This window comes from Rutilus rutilus, assembly GCF_951802725.1.
Source record: "Rutilus rutilus genome assembly, chromosome: 1".
Classification (NCBI taxonomy): domain Eukaryota; kingdom Metazoa; phylum Chordata; class Actinopteri; order Cypriniformes; family Leuciscidae; genus Rutilus; species Rutilus rutilus.
Window position 1 is genome coordinate 69203544 of NC_140209.1, and position 22229 is coordinate 69225772.

At 37.5% G+C, this 22229-nt stretch overlaps 1 protein-coding gene across 2 annotated transcripts in view; it reads right to left on the reverse strand.

Annotated features, from left to right (window-relative positions):
• LOC311295206 (protein NLRC3-like) overlaps window positions 1-22229 on the reverse strand; it is a 129382-nt gene that overhangs the window by 87537 nt on the left and 19616 nt on the right. For both annotated transcript variants that reach the window (XM_084416445.1, XM_084416444.1), the window contains exons 6-8: window positions 19918-20091; window positions 18028-18195; window positions 17086-17247 (exon numbers count right to left, since the gene is read on the reverse strand). In XM_084416445.1, coding sequence (XP_084272571.1) covers window positions 17086-17247; window positions 18028-18195; window positions 19918-20091 — 504 coding nt within the window. The remainder of the gene's footprint in view (window positions 1-17085; window positions 17248-18027; window positions 18196-19917; window positions 20092-22229) is intronic.

Below are 22229 nucleotides of genomic sequence, written 5' to 3' on the forward strand. Positions count from 1 at the left end.
ATTATAGTAAAAGTACTATTGTACACTAGCCTACTGTTCAAAGGTTTGGGGTCTGTAAGATTTTTTATTCTCTTCTGCATTTATTTGATCAAAAATACAGTAAAAATTGTAATATTACAATTTAACAGGCTATCTGTTTTCTATATGTCATACTAAACTGTAATTTATTCAATTGATCAAAGCGTAATTTTCGGCATCATTACTCCAGTCATGATGATAATTCATTTTAATATGCTGATTTACAGCTCAGAAAACATTTCTTATTATCAATGTTGAAAACAGTTTCATATTTTTTGTGGAAAACCATGATGCAGAATTATTTGATGAACCAAGCTGAAAGAACAGCATTTATATGAAGTAGATTTTTTTAACAGTGAAAAAACCTTGACTGAAACCTTGATCAATTTAATGCATCGATCCTTGTTGAATAAAAATATTAATTTCATTAAAAAAAATCTTACTGTCCTCAACATTTTGAACCGTTATATACACTTTTGCTTTGTTTATTGCAAAATAACTCCCGATTGTTTCTCTGTCATCTAAGCAAGGCTTCGTTTCCCAAACGTGCCTGTGAGCTCAGTGAAGCACCAGCATCGAACGCTCTCTGTGATTGATTGGTTTCGTCTTGTATCCAGATGACTAGGAGAAAAAGTTCTATCCTACACAATTATCTGCTAACATTCGCTTATTTTTCCATTTAGAAGCTTATTTTACGCACTGAATTGCGTGCTAAATTAATAAAAATTACTGGAAAAAAAAACACACATTTGGATCGATCCTTTTCATGTAGTATCGAAGTATCGATATTTTAGGATCGATCCGCCCACCTCTAATTATTATTAACCAATCAGATGTAGCTTATTTAGAACAGCTGTTACACGTATGTCAGCTATCGGAGACGAGCAGAGCTGCTGCGGCTGCACATTGACCATCACCAAGGACATTCTTTCTATGATTGTAAGTATTCATTTAATTAGAATATGATATCTAACGTTAAAAGGTTTGTTTTGTACACTGTGTTGTTCAAACGTATGTAAGCTAGGGATGGGGAAATGAAGCCTCATGAATCACTGAAGCTTTCCCTTCCGGGAAAAGATTCAAAGCTTCGAGAGTGTCGAGAACAGCGCCATCTGGTGCTTATTTAAAATAAAGCAGCCAGAAGCCTGTGAAGCTCTGGCAGACGAAGCAATCACAACACACTCCATAGTTTCAATGTTATGTGTACAAAATAAAAACCTTACATGTTTGTGTTTGATTTGTTCATTAAATAAATTATTTTACCCATTAAAGTGTGACAATAGCGTGCCGCACGAGTGCTATTTTTAGACCGCAAGGCCGCGTGACGTCAGCAACGTAAACCGGAAGGGGGTCAACATAGAAGCGCGCTCGCTTATGATTCATGCTAGTACTGCTTGTTTTCTGCCGGTTATCCCTCAAATAAGAACATGCCGAGTAAACACTGCTGCTATGGAACTTGCAGAAACGACTCCAGACACTATGACCGTCCACATATGAAGGATGTATTCTTTATTCGTTTCCCGAAGCCAAAAACCCAGAGGGATAAATGTGAACGATGGGTCAACTTGTGCGGACGTCCAAAAGACCAGTTCAATGCATTAAAACATTATTTTGAATGAATGAATAACTCTCTCTCTCTCTCTCTCTCTCTCTCTCTCTATATATATAGTTACTTGTAGGTGCTACTACTGCCTTGAATGACATGTATTTATCATAAAAGTCATATGTAGGCCTACTTTCTTAAAATACTCTTATTTAAATATGTAAGACATGTTCAGCCTCTGCCTTTTTCTAGCAAGCCTGGTCATGATACAGGTAGGTCCTAGATCTGACAGATTTACTTTTTCTGTAGTAAGGAAACAGCCTTAGGGGGGAGGGTAAAATAATTGAGAGAATTTAGATTTGATATTAATTAAAAATTAAGTGTTGTTGGTTGCCCAAGTAGCATTAGCGATCGCTAAACAAAAAATAAATACATTAATAATAATAATATAAATGACCCCCAACAACTGTCAGACGTAAGACAACCAGAGGACATAGTATATATGACAGACAGGACATAGGGTGGTAAAAGATAGCTTGTTGAAACTGCAAAATGTCACTGTCAGTGGCGTAAGGCGATGTTTTTTGGGGGAGAAATTCTGTCGATAACAATCTACCTCTGGATCAGGTCGGCTCTTTTTCCCGTCTTTTTCAGCCCTCTACACTCAAGCCATCTCTTCAATTGAATATTTGTATGTTCTTCTACTTCTATATCAGTGAATTTGGCACCGGGGACATCATTCTCGGACAGAGTTAGCAGGTTTAGCTCAGTAGACATCTCGTCCGTAAACTGTTTACATGCGTCTAGCATGAGTGACACGCGCGAGTTTGACCCCCCTAGCAACCGTCGCTAGCTTAATGAATATTAATGAGAAAAGGTGACGTATATCGTGCGGTACGCTATTAAAATGAGCTTATATGATTCAACAAGATTTAATGTAGGCCTTCTCTCTCTCTCTCTCTCTCTACACACACACACACACAAACACACACACAATAAATAAGGACATTGTCTGATAGGATCATCTGTTATTAAATGTGCTTATGACACTTGTCACTGATAGTGCTTATCAACTGTAGGAATGACAGAAAGTTGATAAAGATTTTAATTATTTTTAGTATTTTTGGCTGTTGCCATTGCTCTAAATACAAACCATTAACCAAACACCAACACCCTATCCCCTAATCCCACCCTAAACCCAAATACCAACACCAAATTACATAAAATCACCAAAAAGTGCAAAGATTTTACAAAAACAAAAAGACACAACAACAAAAAATAATAGCCCATCTACCAGACTGATGCAACAATGACTCGTTAGATACGATCTGGAGTTCGAGCCTTCTGACGCCCAAAGCAAAACGCGCACGTGATTGGACAGAAAGTGAGGCTTCGTTTGTCATCGATCACGTGACTCTAGTAAACCGACACACACCCCGATACGGGGCTTCACTAGAAATTGTTTAGCTTCTGTGATACGCGCATCGAAGCTTCAGTGTCATATGTAACATCACTAATGTAAGCGTCTCGTTAGTGTCGTTTTAACCCTTGTATGGTGTTCGGGTTTGTACGACCCGTTTTCATTTTTTATCAAGAGAAAAATTATACGATTAATTATTTTTTCAAACTCCGACTCATTGGCCTTGGCTCATTTTCTGTGAAGAATGTATATCAGAACACATTTTCAATAACCACACACTGTGTGATAATAACACACACAGGATGTTCGGGGCTAATAAAAGTGTGGAAATTGTAGGTCCCGTGTATCTTTACTCTGTCCTCCTCCTGTCAGGGCCTACTGTTAGTGTGTGTGTGTGTGTGTGTGTGTGTGTGTGTGTGTGTGTGTGTGTGTGGTTTATGAGGACACAAATGTGTATAATGACATGGGTACACAGCAAAAAGTCCAGTGTTAAACTCTCCTGGGAGTTTATATGGCTCCAGAGTCAGTGTTAAAATATGAGTGTTAAATTAACACTCAAGAGTGTTAAAGGTAATGAAATAATTAAGTGATTAATTGAGTGATGATTGACCATTATTGAAGACACCTGATGTTAACAAGCAGAATCACTGAAGGAGAAAATCTAATTTTTTAAGACACCGTTATGGAGATCAGTGTTTGCTTTAGTTGGGCTCTTGACCCTTAAACTGTAATTATTTTTGGCTGTTGTATCTGAGTTATAACTGCCAGATGAACAAAGAGAAAGTTTATCAGGTTATGTTGGTTATGTTTTGACATAATCATAATTTCACCTGAATCACTGATCTCATTTAGAGTCTAATCTCTGACTTAAATGTATATTGTTGATTACAGCATCACTGTGATTCTACAGAATAAGATCTTTTTTTATAACTAGTCTAAAGGATTTCTTAAAAGTTGTTCTGATAAAACAAAATCTTTTTTTAGGCACACACAGACATCAAGAATCAGTGTATGAATCTCAACTATGGTGACAAAAAGAATATTCAATTAGAAAAAGGAAATTATTAAGACAATTCAGATCATAATTTATCATAATTCACAATTCATCTGTAATCAACAAGGTAAACCTGACTCTCTAAATGAGAGTTGATATTCAGGTCGAATTATGATTATCAAACCATAACCAACACCACCTGATCACCTTTTCTTTTTGTTCATCTGAGAGTTATAACTCAGATACAACAACCAAACAAAATCTAGAGTTAATGCTTTAGGGGTCAAGAGCCCAACTAAAACAAACAATTATCACCATAACGGTGTCTTAAAAAAATGGATTTTCTCCTTCCGTGATTCTGCTTGTTATCATCAGGTGTCTTCAATAATGGTCAATCATCACTCAATGAATCACTTAATGAGCTCATTAACTTTAACACTCTTGAGTGTTAATTTAACACTCATATTTTAAAACTGACTCTGGAGCCATATAAACTCCCAGGAGAGTTAGGGCCCGTCCACACGGAGACGCGTTTCGCTGTATACGTATACATTTTTTATCGTATTGGTGTTTCGTCCACACGGATCCGGCGTTTTGGGAGACTGAAACCGCTATTTTTTTAAACCGGGTCCCAAAGTGGATAAATCTGAAAACGACACCCTTGCGGTTTCGTGTGTACAGCCAATCCGTATATTTTGTGAAACGATGATGTCATCACATCACGTGTCGTCTGTGTCACGAGTAACAGCAACAACAATAATGGCGGACTTATATGATTGTATTCGTGCTGCAGAAGCTACTAAGCCTACTAGCTTTATTACAGCAAAATCGATTGCTTCTCTGCAACTGTGGTGAGCAAAAAGCGATAATCTTTGTCTTCTTCTTCTCAAACACAATTTAACACAAACTGCATGATACCATTCATTATTTAATGCCATATTACAAGGCTGAGGCATTCTTACACAAAAACAAACAAATTGCACAAACTTTCCATTTGCATTAGAAATTGAACTCACTTCCCTCACTCCGGTAACTGTCCATGCTGGATCTGTGCCCGTTATTTTACAAAGTAATCACGGAAAGCAAAACAAGGCATTAGCATGACCGCATCCAGCTAGCCAGGCCGATAGACGCTGTCTGATGGAGATAGGCGCGCATGAGCGCGGGCGCGGGCGGGATCGCGCAACTTGGTCCGCCCCTCTATAGCTGACTAGATTTGAGCTCGCTGATTGGCTACAGTTTATGTCAAACATTTATATCTTAAATCAGTAATTGGCTGAGCTGCTCCACAGACCCGCCTCTCTGGGGCATTTCTCCAGAGCTGATGAGACGAGCACGCAGGTGGAGGAGAATGGAGATGTGTTGAAAAAGCAGACACTTTTCATTTCTATCATATTTTGTACATATACTGGGTGCATTTAATATCTCAAACACACAAATACTGACCATTTGTATGTATGATTTATGTATATATTTACTTATTTATTTAATGAGTGAGTGTGGCTCATAAACTGGTCTGGCTCATTGGAGCTCCGGCGGCGCCCTAGCGCCCTCTATTGGCCAGCCGCCCCTGACTAGTTGTGATTTGCTTCATTTTGTCACTGCATACAAAAAGAACAAACAAAATTGACAAAAAAAAGTATAATCTTATTCACTATTTTTTCAAAGGTGACCGTTATTTAGAACGTATCGCTTTATTGTTTCCATGGTGACGCGTCATTGCTAGTCACGTGACACACCGCAGCCACAATAGCGCTGAATGACTGATGATCTGCTTTTTTTTCCCTTTCCTCTTTTTTTTATTCAAAATATTCACAAATGTGTTAGCTATAGCATGACATATCTGATATTCCGATTGTCAAAGATGTGCAAGTGGATGTGTTTTGTTGTTTAAACACCTTTATAACAATCGCGTTAGTTTGAGCTGACGTTACATGCACGACGCCGCCATGTTAGTTTGAGCCAGTTCATGAAGCCTCTAGTAAGGGTTTCCCTGAGGAGGAAAAGTCCCTGAGGAAAGGGATTTCTTTAAGAGCGTTGCAACAAACGTCTCAACCGTCACTCTTACCTATAAACTTATTTTATTTATTTTAGTTGTAATTGCGGAGGAAAACGAACTTTTCATACTGTCATAGTATAATTTATTATTTACTCTGGTCATATTTTGAAATGTCATATTTATAGTTTTATATTTGATATCTATAGTTTTAAATGTAAAATAAACTGATAAGTGAGTAGACTATAGGCTGCTTCAGCTTTACTGTGGCGATCAGGAGACGTTCGCTCTGGCTCTGACCACAGCTCACACACACTCTGCCTCCTCTTTCAGTGAGAGTTTAAAAACTATACAACTTTATACTGAGTTCATATATTTTCGTATTTTTGGATGAATGTAATGTATACATTTAATATACCTTGCGTTATTCTGCCCTGACATAAAATGACTAAATAAATAAAGTAACAGTAACTGGTGTTTCTAATAGCGCTGCCGAGGGAGTGACAGTAAATGTGACGTTTCTCTATTCTGGCTGCCTTAATCCATTTCTCTATTTTTATTTTATATTGAAAAAATCGTGGGAATTCAATAGTGGATTTGTTCTTTCACTATTAGATAAAAGGGCAAATTAATTTGCTCTGGACTCCCATGCCACTAAGTTTACCCTGCTATTATTCCAATCAAGGAAATGTAAAAAGGCTTGTCAAGACAACCCCAAACAAGGTTTGAATGAATGAATGAATGAATAAATAAATAAATAAATAAATAAATAAATAAATGCAATATCTGGCTGTATGTTGTTAAAGTCACACTCCGGATGTTCGATCCATAATGCCCCACTAGACCATAAAACCGATAACATGTCATGAAAATCACAGAAATGATGATGCAACACTGCTACAAGCACAATGTTAAATGCACACACACACACACACACACACCATCCCCCCAACATCTGCTGGACATTGTAACCCTTCTCCACACTGTAACATAAAGAGTCTCAAGAGATCTCTCGCATATTGCCAGTGTTTGCTTGTTAGACTGGGTTGGGCCAGAATGCACATTGCTGTGGAGAAACAGTTGTCGTGCTGCTCTTGCTTAAGAACTTATTCTAGCTATTTTAAGGCATGAATAAAAACGTTAAACCCTCATAAGACCCTCGTTTCCTGTTTACACTGCTGGTCTTTGGGGTCTACATCACTAAACAAAATGTAGAGTAATTGTAAAAATAAAAAATACAAATATATAATTGTTTTGTTTACTTCTCATCTATAAATTAATGCTGTTGTGACGTCCCTGTCAGTCCGTTCTTATTTTGTGTGTGTATTTGTGTTGTGTTTGTATTGTCTGCAGGTGTCTGGCTGATTGCGGCGTGATTGGGAGCACCGGTGCGTAGGTTCTTCGCTCTATATAAAAGCTGTTGGGTCATGTTGACAGGGGGGTTCTGCTCGGGTTCGACGTGACGGCGGATGTCTCGCGGCGATACAGATAGCTGTAAATAGCCGAATTCCGGCTTGTTGGAAAGAACAATGTGAAATAAAACGGCAGTTCTGAGCAAAGAAATGTATTCGTTCTCTCCTTTATTTGTGGTGATTCTTCGGAGTCGCAACACTGTGTTTTGGGAGATTTTAAGTATTTTTCTAGCCTACCTATTTACTGCAAAACTCCTCAGCTACACCATTAGCAAGCATATGAAATATTACATTTTTAAGAAAAAAAAAACTAATTAATAATGATCAAAATGAAATACGAGTTGTTTCTGGATATTGATCTAGCTGTTAGATGCATAATTCTGCCATCTGGTCAGATATTTCTTTTGCAGATAATATAGTTTTAGCCAGAAAGTGTAATTGCCATATACTTCCAGCAGAGGCGCCATAGAAATCCACTCATTGTTCTGGATGTGACTAACTGCTCTTATAACAGCTTTTGTTATGAATATATATTTAATCATTTTAAAATACATTAAATCAGTATTTTTGTCAAAGTTTAGATTTTTTTGTTTTTGTCTGAGGTCTTTTGAAGTGTCTTCTTATTGCAATAATGCCACATAAATTTGCAATAATGCCACATAAGTTGCCACTAAAAGAAAATACTTGATTGCAATTACATATTATTGAAATAATCCAAATGTATAAAATGATTAACTTTAGAATAAGAAACTAATTTTTAGTAAATAAAACCAACAACAACAAAAAAGACAGCAATATGCGGACAGGAACATGAGTGAAGAGTAAACACACCTCTGTGTGTGTGTGTGTGTGTGTGTGTGTGTGTGTGTGTGTGTGTGTGTTCATTCCACAGATTTCAGCCCTATATATGCGGATGGGGGGGGGGGGGGGGGGGGGGGGGGGGGGGGGGGGGGGGGGGGATCCAAAATGCCGATCTCCTCTCGTCTCTCCGCAGATTTCCCCTCTTAATGGTCCTGCTTTAAAACTATTTGCCTAGTTATTTCTTTCTTTCTTTTATGCTGTAACAAAACTATGTGTTTTTCCATTTGTTCATTTCTAAATACAACTTTTAAAGCCTGTTTTGTAATTGTATTGTCAGTCATTGTATTTAGTCTTGCCCAGAAGATTACAACTCAAAAATGTGTAATGGTAAAAGCTACAACAAATCTTTCATATTTGCACAGTGTCTTATCTGACTGCCATGTGGTGCAGCGGTTTGAACACTGGGAAAAGTTTCATAATGTCTCGTCAACAGGGTTTGAAAATTAACGTTTTCACTCACCAGACAATTTGGCTACTAAATGTTTAAGTTACCGGCCATTCAGAACTTCTACAGTGACAGTTATCACATTGTAAAATTGTCAATAACTAATATAAAACATAATAAACGTCAGTATTTTGCATGGTTGTATTTTTAAAGCGTATTATTCCAACGTGCAGGATACGTTTTTTAACACCTAAATAAAACATCCCAAAAAGTTGAGGTTTGGTCTGTTTCATGTTCACGTTAAAACGCTCTATTTACGTTTTGTGGCTACTTACACATACTACTTACACAATCGCTGATCGATTGCTCCTGTCTGCCTCTCTGCCTGCTGTGAGTGTGTTTGCTTCGGTGCTGTAAGCTCCGTCTTAGCCTCGTATTTCTTTGTTTTGAACCATCATTTACTACAATTTGTAGTTGTTTATACTAAATACAGCTTACCCAACATCTCAGATTGACATCGCTAGCTTCCATTACTACTAGCACAACACGCTAATTCGCTACTGCTAGCCTGTTAACGCGCCACCCATGCGCTCAGCTGTTTTATTTATTTATTTTTCTCTCGCGCCTTTGAGTTCATAAAAGCTCAGGTAAGTAATAATCAGTCAACAAACACGGTGAGTAATGTCTTGTCCTGTTATTGTCACCTGCACTTCATGTCACATGTTTAGCATAGACTTCTCTGTTGGCAATGCAGGATTTATATGTGATAAATGTAAGGAGACAGTTAGGCTGACAGAGAAGATTTCAGAATTAGAGACACGCATCCAAACTTTAATTGAGGATAGTAAGAGTGCTAGAGCTTTAGATCCTATTTTGGATGCGCATAGCATAGTGAACTCTTTACATGATTCGGTTCCAGCTGAAGTAGAGCCTGTGCAGCCGGGCAAATGGGTGACAGTGAGGGATCGCTCTAGTCGCGGATCAAAAAACCACTCTTCCGTTCCGATTACCACAACAAATCGATTTGCCCCTCTCAGTGAAACACCCACTGAGAATTCTGTTGATTGTGCCCTAGTAATTGGTGATTCGATCACACGGAACGTGAAAATAGAGACACCAGCGAACATAGTCACATGTTTGCCGGGAGCCAGAGCGCCTGACATCAAAGCAAATTTAAAAGTGCTGGCTAATGCTAATCGTAAATTCTCTAAGATCATTATTCATGTCGGCACTAATGATGTTCGACTCCGCCAGTCGGAGATCACCAAAATTAATATTAAAGAGGTGTGTGAACTTGCAAGTACGATGTCAGGCACTGTAATTTGCTCTGGCCCCCTTCCTGTTCGCAGGAGTGATGAGATAGTTAGTAGATTGTGTTCACTGAATCGCTGGCTGTCTGAGTGGTGTCCGTGTAATAATATAGAATTCATAGACAATTGGAAAAGTTTTTGGGGCAAACCTGACCTGTTGAAAAGAGATGGTATTCATCCCTCCTGGGATGGTGCTGCTCTTCTATCTAGTAATATGGCTCATAGTCTTAGAGCTCAAACATGACAAATTGGGCACCAGGTCAGGAAGCAGACAGACTGGCTAAACCAACCGTCTGCTAGCAGCCTCGCGTCACCCAGGTCAGATAAATCCCATCACATAGAGCCTCTTTCACCTAGCTATCATCATATAGAGACTGTGTCTGTTCCCCGATTTTGGAAATCCAAAAAATGTTTAAACCTATCTAAGGTTAAAAATTTAATTGATGTTCAACAAATAAAAAACAGCTATAATACAGATGAGCAAATGCTAAAGCTTGGGTTGCTGAATATTCGATCGCTTACTTCAAAAGCACTCATTGTTAATGATATGATTTCAGATAATAACCTAGATGTGCTGTGTTTGACAGAAACCTGGCTAAAACCAAGCGATTACATTACTTTAAATGAGTCCACCCCGCAAGACTACTGTTATAAACATGAACCTCGTCTTAAACGCAAAGGGGGTGGTGTTGCTGTAATTTATAGTAATATTTTCAAAACCACTAAGAAATCAAGTTTCGAATATAATTCTTTTGAAGTGTTAGTGCTTAATGTAAAAATATATAGTATAAATGATAAATCACGTTTGAGATTTGTGCTGGCTACTGTATACAGGCCACCAGGGCACCATACAGACTTTATCAAAGAATTTGCGGACTTTCTATCAGAGTTAGTATTGGCTGCAGATAAAGTACTAATTGTTGGTGATTTTAATATACACATCGATAATGAAAAAGATGCATTGGGTTTGGCATTTAAAGACATTGTAAACTCAATTGGAGTTAGACAACACGTGTCAGGACCTACTCATCGTCGTAATCATACTCTAGATCTAATATTATCACATGGAATAGATGTTGATGCCGTTGAAATTCTGCAGCAGAGCGATGACATCTCAGATCATTATCTAGTCTTGTGTAAATTACATTTAGCCAAGGCTGCAAAGCCGACTCCGTGTTACAAATATGTTAGACCTATCACTTCTGCTACTAAAGATTGCTTTATTAATAATCTTCCTGATCAGTTTCATCATTTTAGCATCCCGGATAGCTTAGAAAAACTTGATATTGCAACAGAAACTTTTAACTCTCTCTTTTCCAGCACTTTAGACACAGTTGCTCCTTTGCGCTTAAAGAAGATTAAAGAACATAATCCAACGCCGTGGTACAACGAGCACACTCGGGCCCTTAAGAGAGCAGCCAGAAAAATGGAGCGCAACTGGAAGAAAACAAAATTAGAGGTATTTCGCATTTCATGGAAAGAGAGCTCAATTGCTTACAGAGAGGCTTTAAAAGCTGCTAGATCTGCTTATTTTTCAAACCTATTAGAAGAAAATAAACATAATCCTAGGTATTTATTTGAAACAGTGGCTAAACTAACGAAAAAGAAAGCTTCAAACACAGAAGGTTCCAAGCAGCACAGCAGTAATGACTTTATGAACTTCTTCACTTATAAGATTGATAATATCAGGGATAAAATTATAACTATGCAACCGTCTACTACAGTATCGCATCAGGCAGTGCATTGTAGTCTCCCTGAGGAAAAATTTGATTCATTCATTGCTATAGGAGAGGAAGAATTTACTAAACTCGTTAAATCATCTAAATCTACAACATGTATGTTAGACCCTATACCGACTAAGCTACTGAAAGAGATGCTTCCAGAGGTCATAGATCCTCTTCTTAATATCATTAATTCCTCTTTGTCTCTAGGATACGTACCAAAAAACTTTAAGCTGGCTTTGATTAAACCGCTTGTTAAAAAAATGCAACTTGATCCTTCAGAATTAGTCAATTACAGGCCGATCTCGAATCTACCTTTTCTGTCAAAGATACTAGAAAAGGCAGTATCTTCACAACTATGTTCCTTTCTAGAAAGAAATGATATCTGCGAGGATTTTCAGTCTGGATTTAGACCATACCATAGTACTGAGACTGCTCTCGTTAGAGTAACAAATGATTTGCTCTTATCATCCGATTGTGGTTGTATCTCTCTATTAGTGTTACTCGATCTTAGTGCTGCGTTTGACACCATTGACCAAAACATTCTTTTAAATAGACTAGAAAACTATGTTGGCATTAGTGGAATTGCACTAGCATGGTTTAAATCATACTTATCTGACCGTTATCAGTTTGTAGCAGTAAATGAAGAGATGTCTTATCAATCACAAGTTCAGTATGTCGTACCACAGGGCTCAGTACTAGGACCGCTGCTGTTCACTCTGTACATGCTGCCATTAGGAGATATCATTAGGAAACATGGAATTAGCTTCCACTGTTATGCCGACGATACTCAGCTCTATATTTCTTCAAAACCTAACGAAACTTACCAATTCACTAAATTAACAGAATGCATAGCTGATATAAAAAATTGGATGACTCGTAATTTCCTACTTCTAAATTCTGAAAAAACAGAGATTTTAATTATTGGACAAAAAACTTCCTCACGTAATAACCTAGAATACTGTCTAACACTTGATGGCTGCTCTGTTAAGTCTTCGTCGTCGGTTAGGAACCTGGGTGTGCTCTTTGATACCAATCTTTCATTTGAAAGTCACGTGTCTAGTATCTGTAAAACCGCATTTTTCCATCTTAAAAATATATCTAAATTACGTCATATGCTCTCATTGACAAATGCGGAACAATTAGTCCATGCGTTCATGACCTCAAGGCTAGATTATTGTAATGCTCTACTGGGTGGTTGCCCTGCACGCTTAATAAACAAACTACAGCTAGTTCAAAACGCAGCAGCTCGAGTTCTTACCAGAACCAGGAAGTATGACCATATTAGCCCGGTTCTGTCAAAACTGCACTGGCTCCCTATTAAACATCGCATCAATTTTAAAATATTGCTGATTACTTACAAAGCACTAAATGGTTTAGCTCCGCAGTACTTGAGCGAGCTCTTAACGCATTATACTCCTTCACGTCTATTGCGATCTCAAAATTCCGGCCAGTTGATAATACCTAGAATATCTAAATCGACTGCTGGCGGTAGATCCTTTTCCTATTTAGCACCAAAACTTTGGAACAGCCTTCCTACCATTGTCCGGGAAGCAGACACACTCTGTCAGTTCAAATCTAGATTAAAGACACATCTCTTTGACATAGCGTTCACATAATACATTATAGATTTCTACAATTCAATATTAGGCTGCATAGATTAGGTCAGCTGGAACCGGGAACACTTCCCATAAATCCTGATGTACTTGTTACATCATGAGAAGAATGGCATCTACGCTAATTTTAGTGTCTTTGTTTATCCCAAGGTTTTCCCGCAGCCTGCCGGATCCAGGCCGTATCCAGATCTGATGAAGGACCTTCGCCTGGACCCGGTGTCAACGCAGTGCTGAAGTGCCAACTAGTCTCTCCCTATGGAGGATCCCTTTCCCACTCTACAGATAACGCGTCGTCGGGAAAACTCAATTTGCGTATCTACCCCGAATTGATAAAATAAAATAAAATTCTGAATCAAAACTATAAGGAAACACCAGTAATTTGTTTAGGTTTGGTTTGTAGGGAATTCCAAACCTGCACACATATATTCAAACGCACATAACTATAGAACCCGTTCTTAATGCGCATCTGAACGCCATCAGCGTTTCTCACAGGTTCGCGTTTAAAGTCTGTGTAGAGAGAATGGTGTCGTCTTGGCGGCCCTAATTTAAAAACAAATGATCGTTGCGACGGAAGCGAATCAATCAAAACTAACTTTAGCTGGAAAATAACTTTATTAAAGAACCGCTATAAAGCCAAAACAATCTTACGTTAAATTATACATTTATCTCTGTAAAGCTGCTTTGAGACAATCTACATTGTTAAAAGCGCTATATAAATGAAAATGACTTGACTTGACTTGACATACGAGAGTAGTTTTTTCCCACATTTCTAAAAATATCCCAAATCTGTGACCCTGGACTTTATTCGGGATATGTTCTATAAAAAATAAAAAGCATTTGATTTATCATTTTTGATGTTGGTTTGAGCATTAGATTTATGATTTGAGCACTGAATTATATATTTATGACAGGTTTATAGCCTACTAGGTTGATAATGAAAATAAAAAATCAAATTGAATTTTGATTAGATTTTTGATAATTCATGCTTCCCTGAATGAGGAAATAAAATTGCATTTGATTTATCATTTGAGCAGCTGGTTTGAGACTTTGATTATTTTTAAGCATTTGAATTTTCATATGAATTTTGTTAGGAAAAAACTTCCAGAGCACAGATCCGATCTTTTGACTATATCCGATTGTTTGCCTCACCTGTTCACACTAACTTTAGACAGGACTGGTATTTGATATCTGTGTTTACATTAACTTTAGACAGGACTGGTATTCGATATCTGTGTTTACATTAACTTTAGACAGGACTGGTATTCGATATCTGTGTTTACATTAACTTTAGACAGGACTGGTATTCGATATCTGTGTTTACATTAACTTTAGACAGGACTGGTATTCGATATCTGTGTTTACATTAACTTTAGACAGGACTGGTATTCGATATCTGTGTTTACATTAACTTTAGACAGGACTGGTATTCGATATCTGTGTTTACATTAACTTTAGACAGGACTGGTATTCAATATCTGTGTTTACATTAACTTTAGACAGGACTGGTATTCAATATCTGTGTTTACATTAACTTTAGACAGGACTGGTATTCAATATCTGTGTTTACATTAACTTTAGACAGGACTGGTATTCGATATCTGTGTTTACATTAACTTTAGACAGGACTGATATTCAATATGTGTTTACATTAACTTTAGACAGGACTGGTATTCGATATCTGTGTTTACATTAATTCGTAGCTGTCATAGAGAGAGAGTGAGAGAGAGAGAGAGAGAGAGAGAGAGAGAGAGAGAGAGAGAGAGAGAGAGTGAGTGAGTGAGTGAGTGAGTGAGTGAGTGAGTGAGTGAGTGAGTGAGTGAGTGAGGGAGAGAGAGAGGCCACATCCACACATATCAATGTTTTTTTTTCCTCGTTCTAAAAGAAAATTGCGTAAACATGGCGTCGTCTCAAGAAATATCTGCGTACACATGAAACCATAGACAGTATAAGAAGAAGAAGCCTATTTTTACAAAAACGGCTTCTACGGGGCCATAACGTAAGATACAAGGTAATGGAGCCTTTTATACATTGTCGCGTTTCTTTAGAAATAATCAGATGTAAAGTTATTCGCTGTCAAAGTGACGGCAAAATGAATGGGAGTCAATGGAAAGCTAACAGCAGGTGATGGCTTGCTAACTAATGAGGTGAAGGTACGCTTTCCGGGTGCTGGATTACCCCCTTGTGTGTACGCAGATATTTCTTGAGACGACGGCATGTTTACGAAAAAAAAATTTAGAATGAGGAAAAAAAACCATTGATATGTGTGGATGTGTGACCTTAAAATGATGCAGTATCTTGATCGTCTTGACTAACTTTTGACGTCAAACTGATATCAAGGTGCCCGCTGGGTAATAGTGAAGCTTGTTGGTTTGATTAATTACAGAGAAGTTAAGTTCAGATATGCGTGTTTAGACGGAGCTCGGGTGTCCAGATATCGGATTTGAAGTGGCTCAGATCGGATGCGAAAAAATCGCATCTCGTGCGGATTTGTGTACGTGTGCATTATTAAATGTATGTATACATGTATATTCTTCTTCTCTCTTCCTCTCTTCATTAAAGCTCCACTGAAGGGTTGCCAGATATCACAAAAAAATAAATAAACAAGCCCCTTGTTTCTCCACACTCACTTTCAATTTATTCTCCATCTTTGTTCTAAACTTAGATGTCTACAGTGTCTTTATGTACAAGATGCGCAACTTCATTAAAACAATATTTTAATTCTATAACATTAGATCTACTGCTTATTTCACATATTCTTGAACCTCACTGGTTCTTGTTGAAGCTCAAACGCTCTGCGTAACAAAATACCCATAAATTCAAAACTTATACACAGGAAGAGAACACTGAATCAAAGGTCCAGCAAATACTGATCTACATCATGGTGACTAAAATCTATATTATATTCAATAAAACATCAACAACTAAATATCTGTTAATTCTCAACAAGAACTTTTGTACATGTATGAAAGAAATAATCGTAAACTGGTTTGTAAACTTGTATCACATTCTGTGGCTGGAAGTCAGTTGTAGTTCTTGTGTTTCTCTTTTTTCTGTTCTTGTTTCTCTGTCCTTCAGTGATTCTGCTTATCAGGTGTTCATCAGTGTCTCAATTCACTCACTTCTTTTCATTCACTCTGTCAAGGGGACTATATTAGTGAACTAATGTAGGGAATAGTGAATGAGGGTATAGGGTGTGATTGGGAAAACAGCCTCTGAGTGTCGATTTTGAGCACTGTTAATTCACAGTATATTCCTGTAGGCTATTTTTGTTTTCTACGGTATATTACTGTTTTAATGGAAAATGGTATGAAACTGTCAGATTTTGGCCACAAGAATGAACCTCATTTGTTCTTACGGAAGCTCAAACGTGCTCCGTAACACAAGAATAACTCTCACAAATTCTCACACATCAAGCAAGCATGTCTAAGCTTCCGTTTGACATAACTGATATGTGCGTTGATGAATTTTATATGTGAGTAAAAGAGTAAATTAAATCTGTTAATCATATAAAGTGATGTCTCTTCAGAAAATTTGGATTAAACTAAATTCAAATAGATCAGTTTCACAATCTCTTTATGAACTTTTTGAAGTGTTGAAGTGGTAGCACTGTCAATGGAGGGACAGAAATATCTCAGATTTTATTAAAAATCTCTTCATTTCTGTTCTGAAGATGAATGAAAGTCTTACAGGTTTGGAACGATATGAGGGTGAGAAAATAATGACAGAATTGTATTTTTTGGTAAACTAACCCTTTAAAAAAACAAAACCAATCACACCAGACAGGATTATTGTTATATTACTTAACATACTTGAGTTTGTCCAGATGGTTGAGAGTATCAGAGAGCAGCTTCAGTCCTGATTCTCCTGGGTGATTGTAGCTCAGATCCAGCTCTCTCAGGTGTGAAGGGTTTGAACTCAGAGCTGAAGCCAGAGCAGCACAACCTTCCTCTGTCACCATACACTGAGATAATCTACAACAACAGTAAGGGTCCATGTTAGTGTATCTACTGGTGGCCTCTAATTGATTTGAATGATATCACAGTGTTGTAAAATGTGCAAATTATCAGCTACAAATTATCTAAACGATCTCATTGTAAGTTATAATTTCAAAATAAAAAAACTCAATTTTTACCCATAAAATCTAAAAGAATTAACCCTCTGGGGTCGACAGACATACCGTTGCCTTTTGATGGACTTTTTCACATAATAAAATACTAATTTATGGTAATATGCTTTTAGAGCAATACACCATTCGAAACTGTAAAAAGTTTACTTTCATTTGTTTCCACTTGCAATCAAAGCAAAACAAACAGGATGTTTTCAGCCGTCTCTGTGAACTTTTTTCTGCAGTGCATCAACAAAGGAAAACTAAATTCTGCAAATAAGTGTCTACTTTTTGCATGTAAGTGTCTACTTTTAAATTATCCTATTCAAAACAAAAACAAATATTCTCTGTTTATATAATCTGTATAAGAGAGAGAGATGTAACGGTCTCTCGTGTCAGCTTCCTGCAAATGTGAACATGCCAACAGAAAGCGCACACTATTCATATGGTAATGATCTGAGGCAATTCATGCAAACAGAGTCAACACCCATATCAACTCAAACACATCATGTTTCATCAGAATAATCATATTCATTTACTTTCATTTTGGGATGAGGTGAGAAATAATCCTGGAATAAGAATAATTTCACAATAAGTTTGCCACGATATGTCCTTGAGTGGTTATTTTTCACAGACCCTCAAGTACCTCAGTATGTTGAGTTGACAGTTTGACAGTCCAGTACAGAGCAGCTTCACTCCTGAATCCAGCAGGTCATTGTTACTCAGGTCCAGCTCTCTCAGGGAGGAGTTTGATGACTGTAGAACTGAAGACACAATTTCACAGCACTGATTGGTGAGCTTACAGTGTGCCAACCTAAACAGGGGAGAAATGAGAAACAAATCATTACAAAAACAATATTATTAATACAGACTGGTGTTTTAGGGCACTGTATGCATTGTCTCATGTTTTTGAGAAAGGGTCAGCAAAGAACATGAATGTAAAGGCCCCGATATACTTCAAGGGAAATCATTCTCCCCAAAAAACTATTTATTTAAATCAATAACAATTTCAGAGATCACTACTTTTTTTTTCTTTTTCTTTTTCTCTTCACACATACATAGAAATACATAAGCAGTGAACCCGTGCAAATATGTCAGTTGGTAGTAACAGGGTTTCAGCAACATTAGATTCACATGTCTACATTAACTCAGAAATTTGGGATGCGGTGAGAAATAATCCTGGAAGAATTTACCTCAGAAAAAGAACAAAACTGTGGTTTCCGTTTCATTTTGAGGGACTTGATACGTTTGAGGATATAATTTATGATGCGCAAGTTATTTATTTCTACATTAGAAAATATGCTCTTTTTTTACATAAACATGCACTATAAAAAAGTGAACGTGCAGTTGTTGCTTTAAGGAGGTATTTCTAACTGATTCAACCTATAAATTCTAATATTTTTGTTGTAACCTAATTCAATCAGGTTTATTTAACATAAAACAAGGGAATGCTGTTTTAACTTAACTGAGTTACATTGACCCAATATACAATTTCCAATAAAGCTCAGGATGGACACATCCGACACATGCGCACTATGACTGCACCAGACCTATAGAGGGCAGTATAGTCATGAGTTGTTTCCGCTACAGGAAATCTGCTCTCAATAACAAAGGAGGAGAAAAGGTTTGTGTTTGCCTGCTCCTTGTAATCGGCAGATTTTCCTTCGATGAGAAATTGTGATTTGGGGTTATTATACTCATTATGTTGCATCAAAGTGAAAATCACAATTGACATTATACAACAAACATACACTCAAAAAAATCTGTTTTGCCTCTTGTTCAGTTTAATTAATTAAAATGGGCTAAAGTAACACAATTTAACTTAAAGCTTCATAAGCCTAAATAGATTGTATAGCCATTGCTGCCAATTTGGAAAAATATTCATGCCCCTTATTTATTCTTTTAATTTTTTCATGTTGCAACCTTATGCTGCCTGTAGTGTTTTATGTTATTTTTTTTCGACATCAATCTACAGTATATAATGACAAAGCAAAAAAATAAATAAATAAATACACAGATTTGTGATACTGAAATATTTACTTTGCTTAAGTACACAAAGCCTTAACTCAGTACTTATTTAAAGCACCTAATCTGGTGCAGATTACAGATTAAAGTCTTTTTGGGTATGATGCCACAAGATTTGCACATCTGGATTTGTGGATTTTCTCCCATTCTTCTTTGCAGGTCCTCTCATGCTCTGTGAGGTTGGATGGGGACTCAGGCCTCAGGCCACGGACAAGGGACACCCTGGACAGATGGCCAGTCCACCACAGGACTCACACACAGACACATATATTCACACCTATGGACAATTTACTGTCTCCAATTCACTTATTGGATTGTGGGGAAAACCGGAGTGCAAGGAGGAAACCCACACCAACACAGAGAGAAAATGCAAACTCCACACAGAAAGGCATTTAATTACATATGCATAATGGCATTTGGAGTGTAGATTGATGTGAAAAGATAAAGCTTTTCAGAATAAGTTTGCCACGATATGTCCTTGTGTGGTTATTTTTCACAGACCCTCAAGTACCTCAGTATGTTGAGTTGACAGTTTAGACTCTTCAGTCCAGCACAGAGCAGCTTCACTCCTGAATCCTGCAGGCCATTGTTACTCAGGTCCAGCTCTCTCAGGGGTGAGTTTGATGATTGTAGAACTGAAGACACAATTTCACAGCACTGACCAGTGAGCTTACAGTGTGCCAACCTAAACAGGGGAGAAATGAGAAACAAAGGACATGAATGTAAAGGCCCTGGTATACTTCAAGGGAAATCGGTCTCCCTAAAAAACTATTTAAATCAATAATAATAAATAAAAAAAATTGTTCGGATGCCAGACAAGAGTAGGCCTGTCAAAATAAACCCAGGACAGCATGACTAACCCACCTGTTACATACAACAAAACAAAACTATTTCACAGAGTCTGACTTTTTCTGTCTTTCAACATAAAAGGGTTTAAACAACACCCCTCAAATAACACAGTCAAAAGTTAACTTGATCAATACCAATAAAAAACAACAACAACAACCAATCAAATAAATAAAAATAAATAAAAGATCAATTTAAGAAATCAACCATCGTTGAACAATTTCAGTCACCACCACTTTTGTTTTCTTGGTTCTCTTTCACACATACATAAAAATACATAAGCAGTGAACCCTTGCAGATACATCAGTTGGGATTCAGCAACAGTAGATTCACATGTCTACATTAACTCCAAATGTTTTAATGTAAAAGAACACATTAAATAAGCAGTTAGAAGTAGAAGGTGTAAACAACCAAACAAAAATAAAATATATATCAATCTTAGTAAAAAAGTAGCTGCAATAGACACATCGGAAGTGTATATTAGAAAAGCCAGTGCTTAGTGTGTGTGTGTCTGTGAGCGTGTGTGCTGAAATGTTTGTGTGAGAGAATGGCTCTGAGTCACTGAAGTTTAACAGATCGCAAAGTTTCTGAAGAGTCTCCTGCGATCATAGTGGACTCTAAGATGATCAAATATCTGATATTTGCTTTCATATTTGAATGGCTGAATGAAGCTGGTACGTGAAAGTGCGTTGCGCCAGTTCACAGACTCAACAAAGACAGCAAGCCTGGAAGCGTCAGGCCGACAGGAACATAAGCCCCACTTCACACAGCAACTCAAACTTTGCCCTCCTCTCAGACAACCCTTTCGCAAGAACTACATTCACTTGTGACGTCTCTCCCCATGTGCACTAGCCTCACCGTTATATTTGCCTCTACCAATAATTGATGCAAGCCTCCTTTACGCCAATGAGTTGACAAAGTGAGAGTGAAAGTAAAATTTAAGTTTGAGTTGAGTTTTATGCTTTTCCACATGGTAAACACTAGGGGTGGCACGGTTCACAAAACCCACGGTTTGGTTCGTATCATGGTTTTAGGGTCATGGTTTTCAGTTCTGTACGGTTCTTGTTGTTATTTTTTCTTTTAATCTTTAACACTCCAAAAAATTACTTCAGCATATGATATATAGCTTAATTATCTAATTATTAATTTATTTATTTTATAAATGGGGCGTGTTTGCAAAACGCAGCTTCTCATTTCCCATTCTGAAGTAATATAGTGAGCGGTCACCGTGAGGAAACTTCCAGTGGCCCTGGAGGTCCATCCATCTGTAGTGCGAGCTACGTGGGCTGTCGGACAGTTCTTTGTCAATTTCTCCTCGTGTCTCGTCATCATAGGCGTAATTTGCGGGTGGGACATGTCCCCACCACTTTTGAAACATCTCGTGGCACGGATGTACCAATACAAATAAATAAAACATCTCCAGTTAACTAGCAAAGTATTCGTTTCGTTCGTTTGTTAAATAAGAAGCAATCTACCGCTGAAATGTTTTTTTTTAATCAAGTGATCAAAGTGCTCGTTGCCGCTGCGATCAGTGGCGCTGATACAGTGTTCTCTTGTGGCTCGCGCACACACCACACAGTCTTCAATCCGTTGAGGAGACTCTCCATTCGTTCCGGTGAAATCACAAAACAAAATTCACACAAATCTGTCTCTGTTTGATATACAACCACTGATAAACATAATCGGTTTTGATGAAAAAGAAAAAAATATATATACGAGTGTGGATTAGAACTCAGAACCTATGACACGCTTGGCAAAAGTTCTGCCACTGGACCATTATAGTACATACGTAAAAATACTCATAAACAGTTGGTTATGTCCATCTGGCTCTTTGATACCAATCTTTCATTTGAAAGTCACGTGTCTAGTATCTGTAAAACTGCATTTTTCCATCTTAAAAATATATCTAAATTACGTCATATGCTCTCATTGACAAATGCGGAACAATTAGTTCATGCGTTCATGACCTCAAGGCTA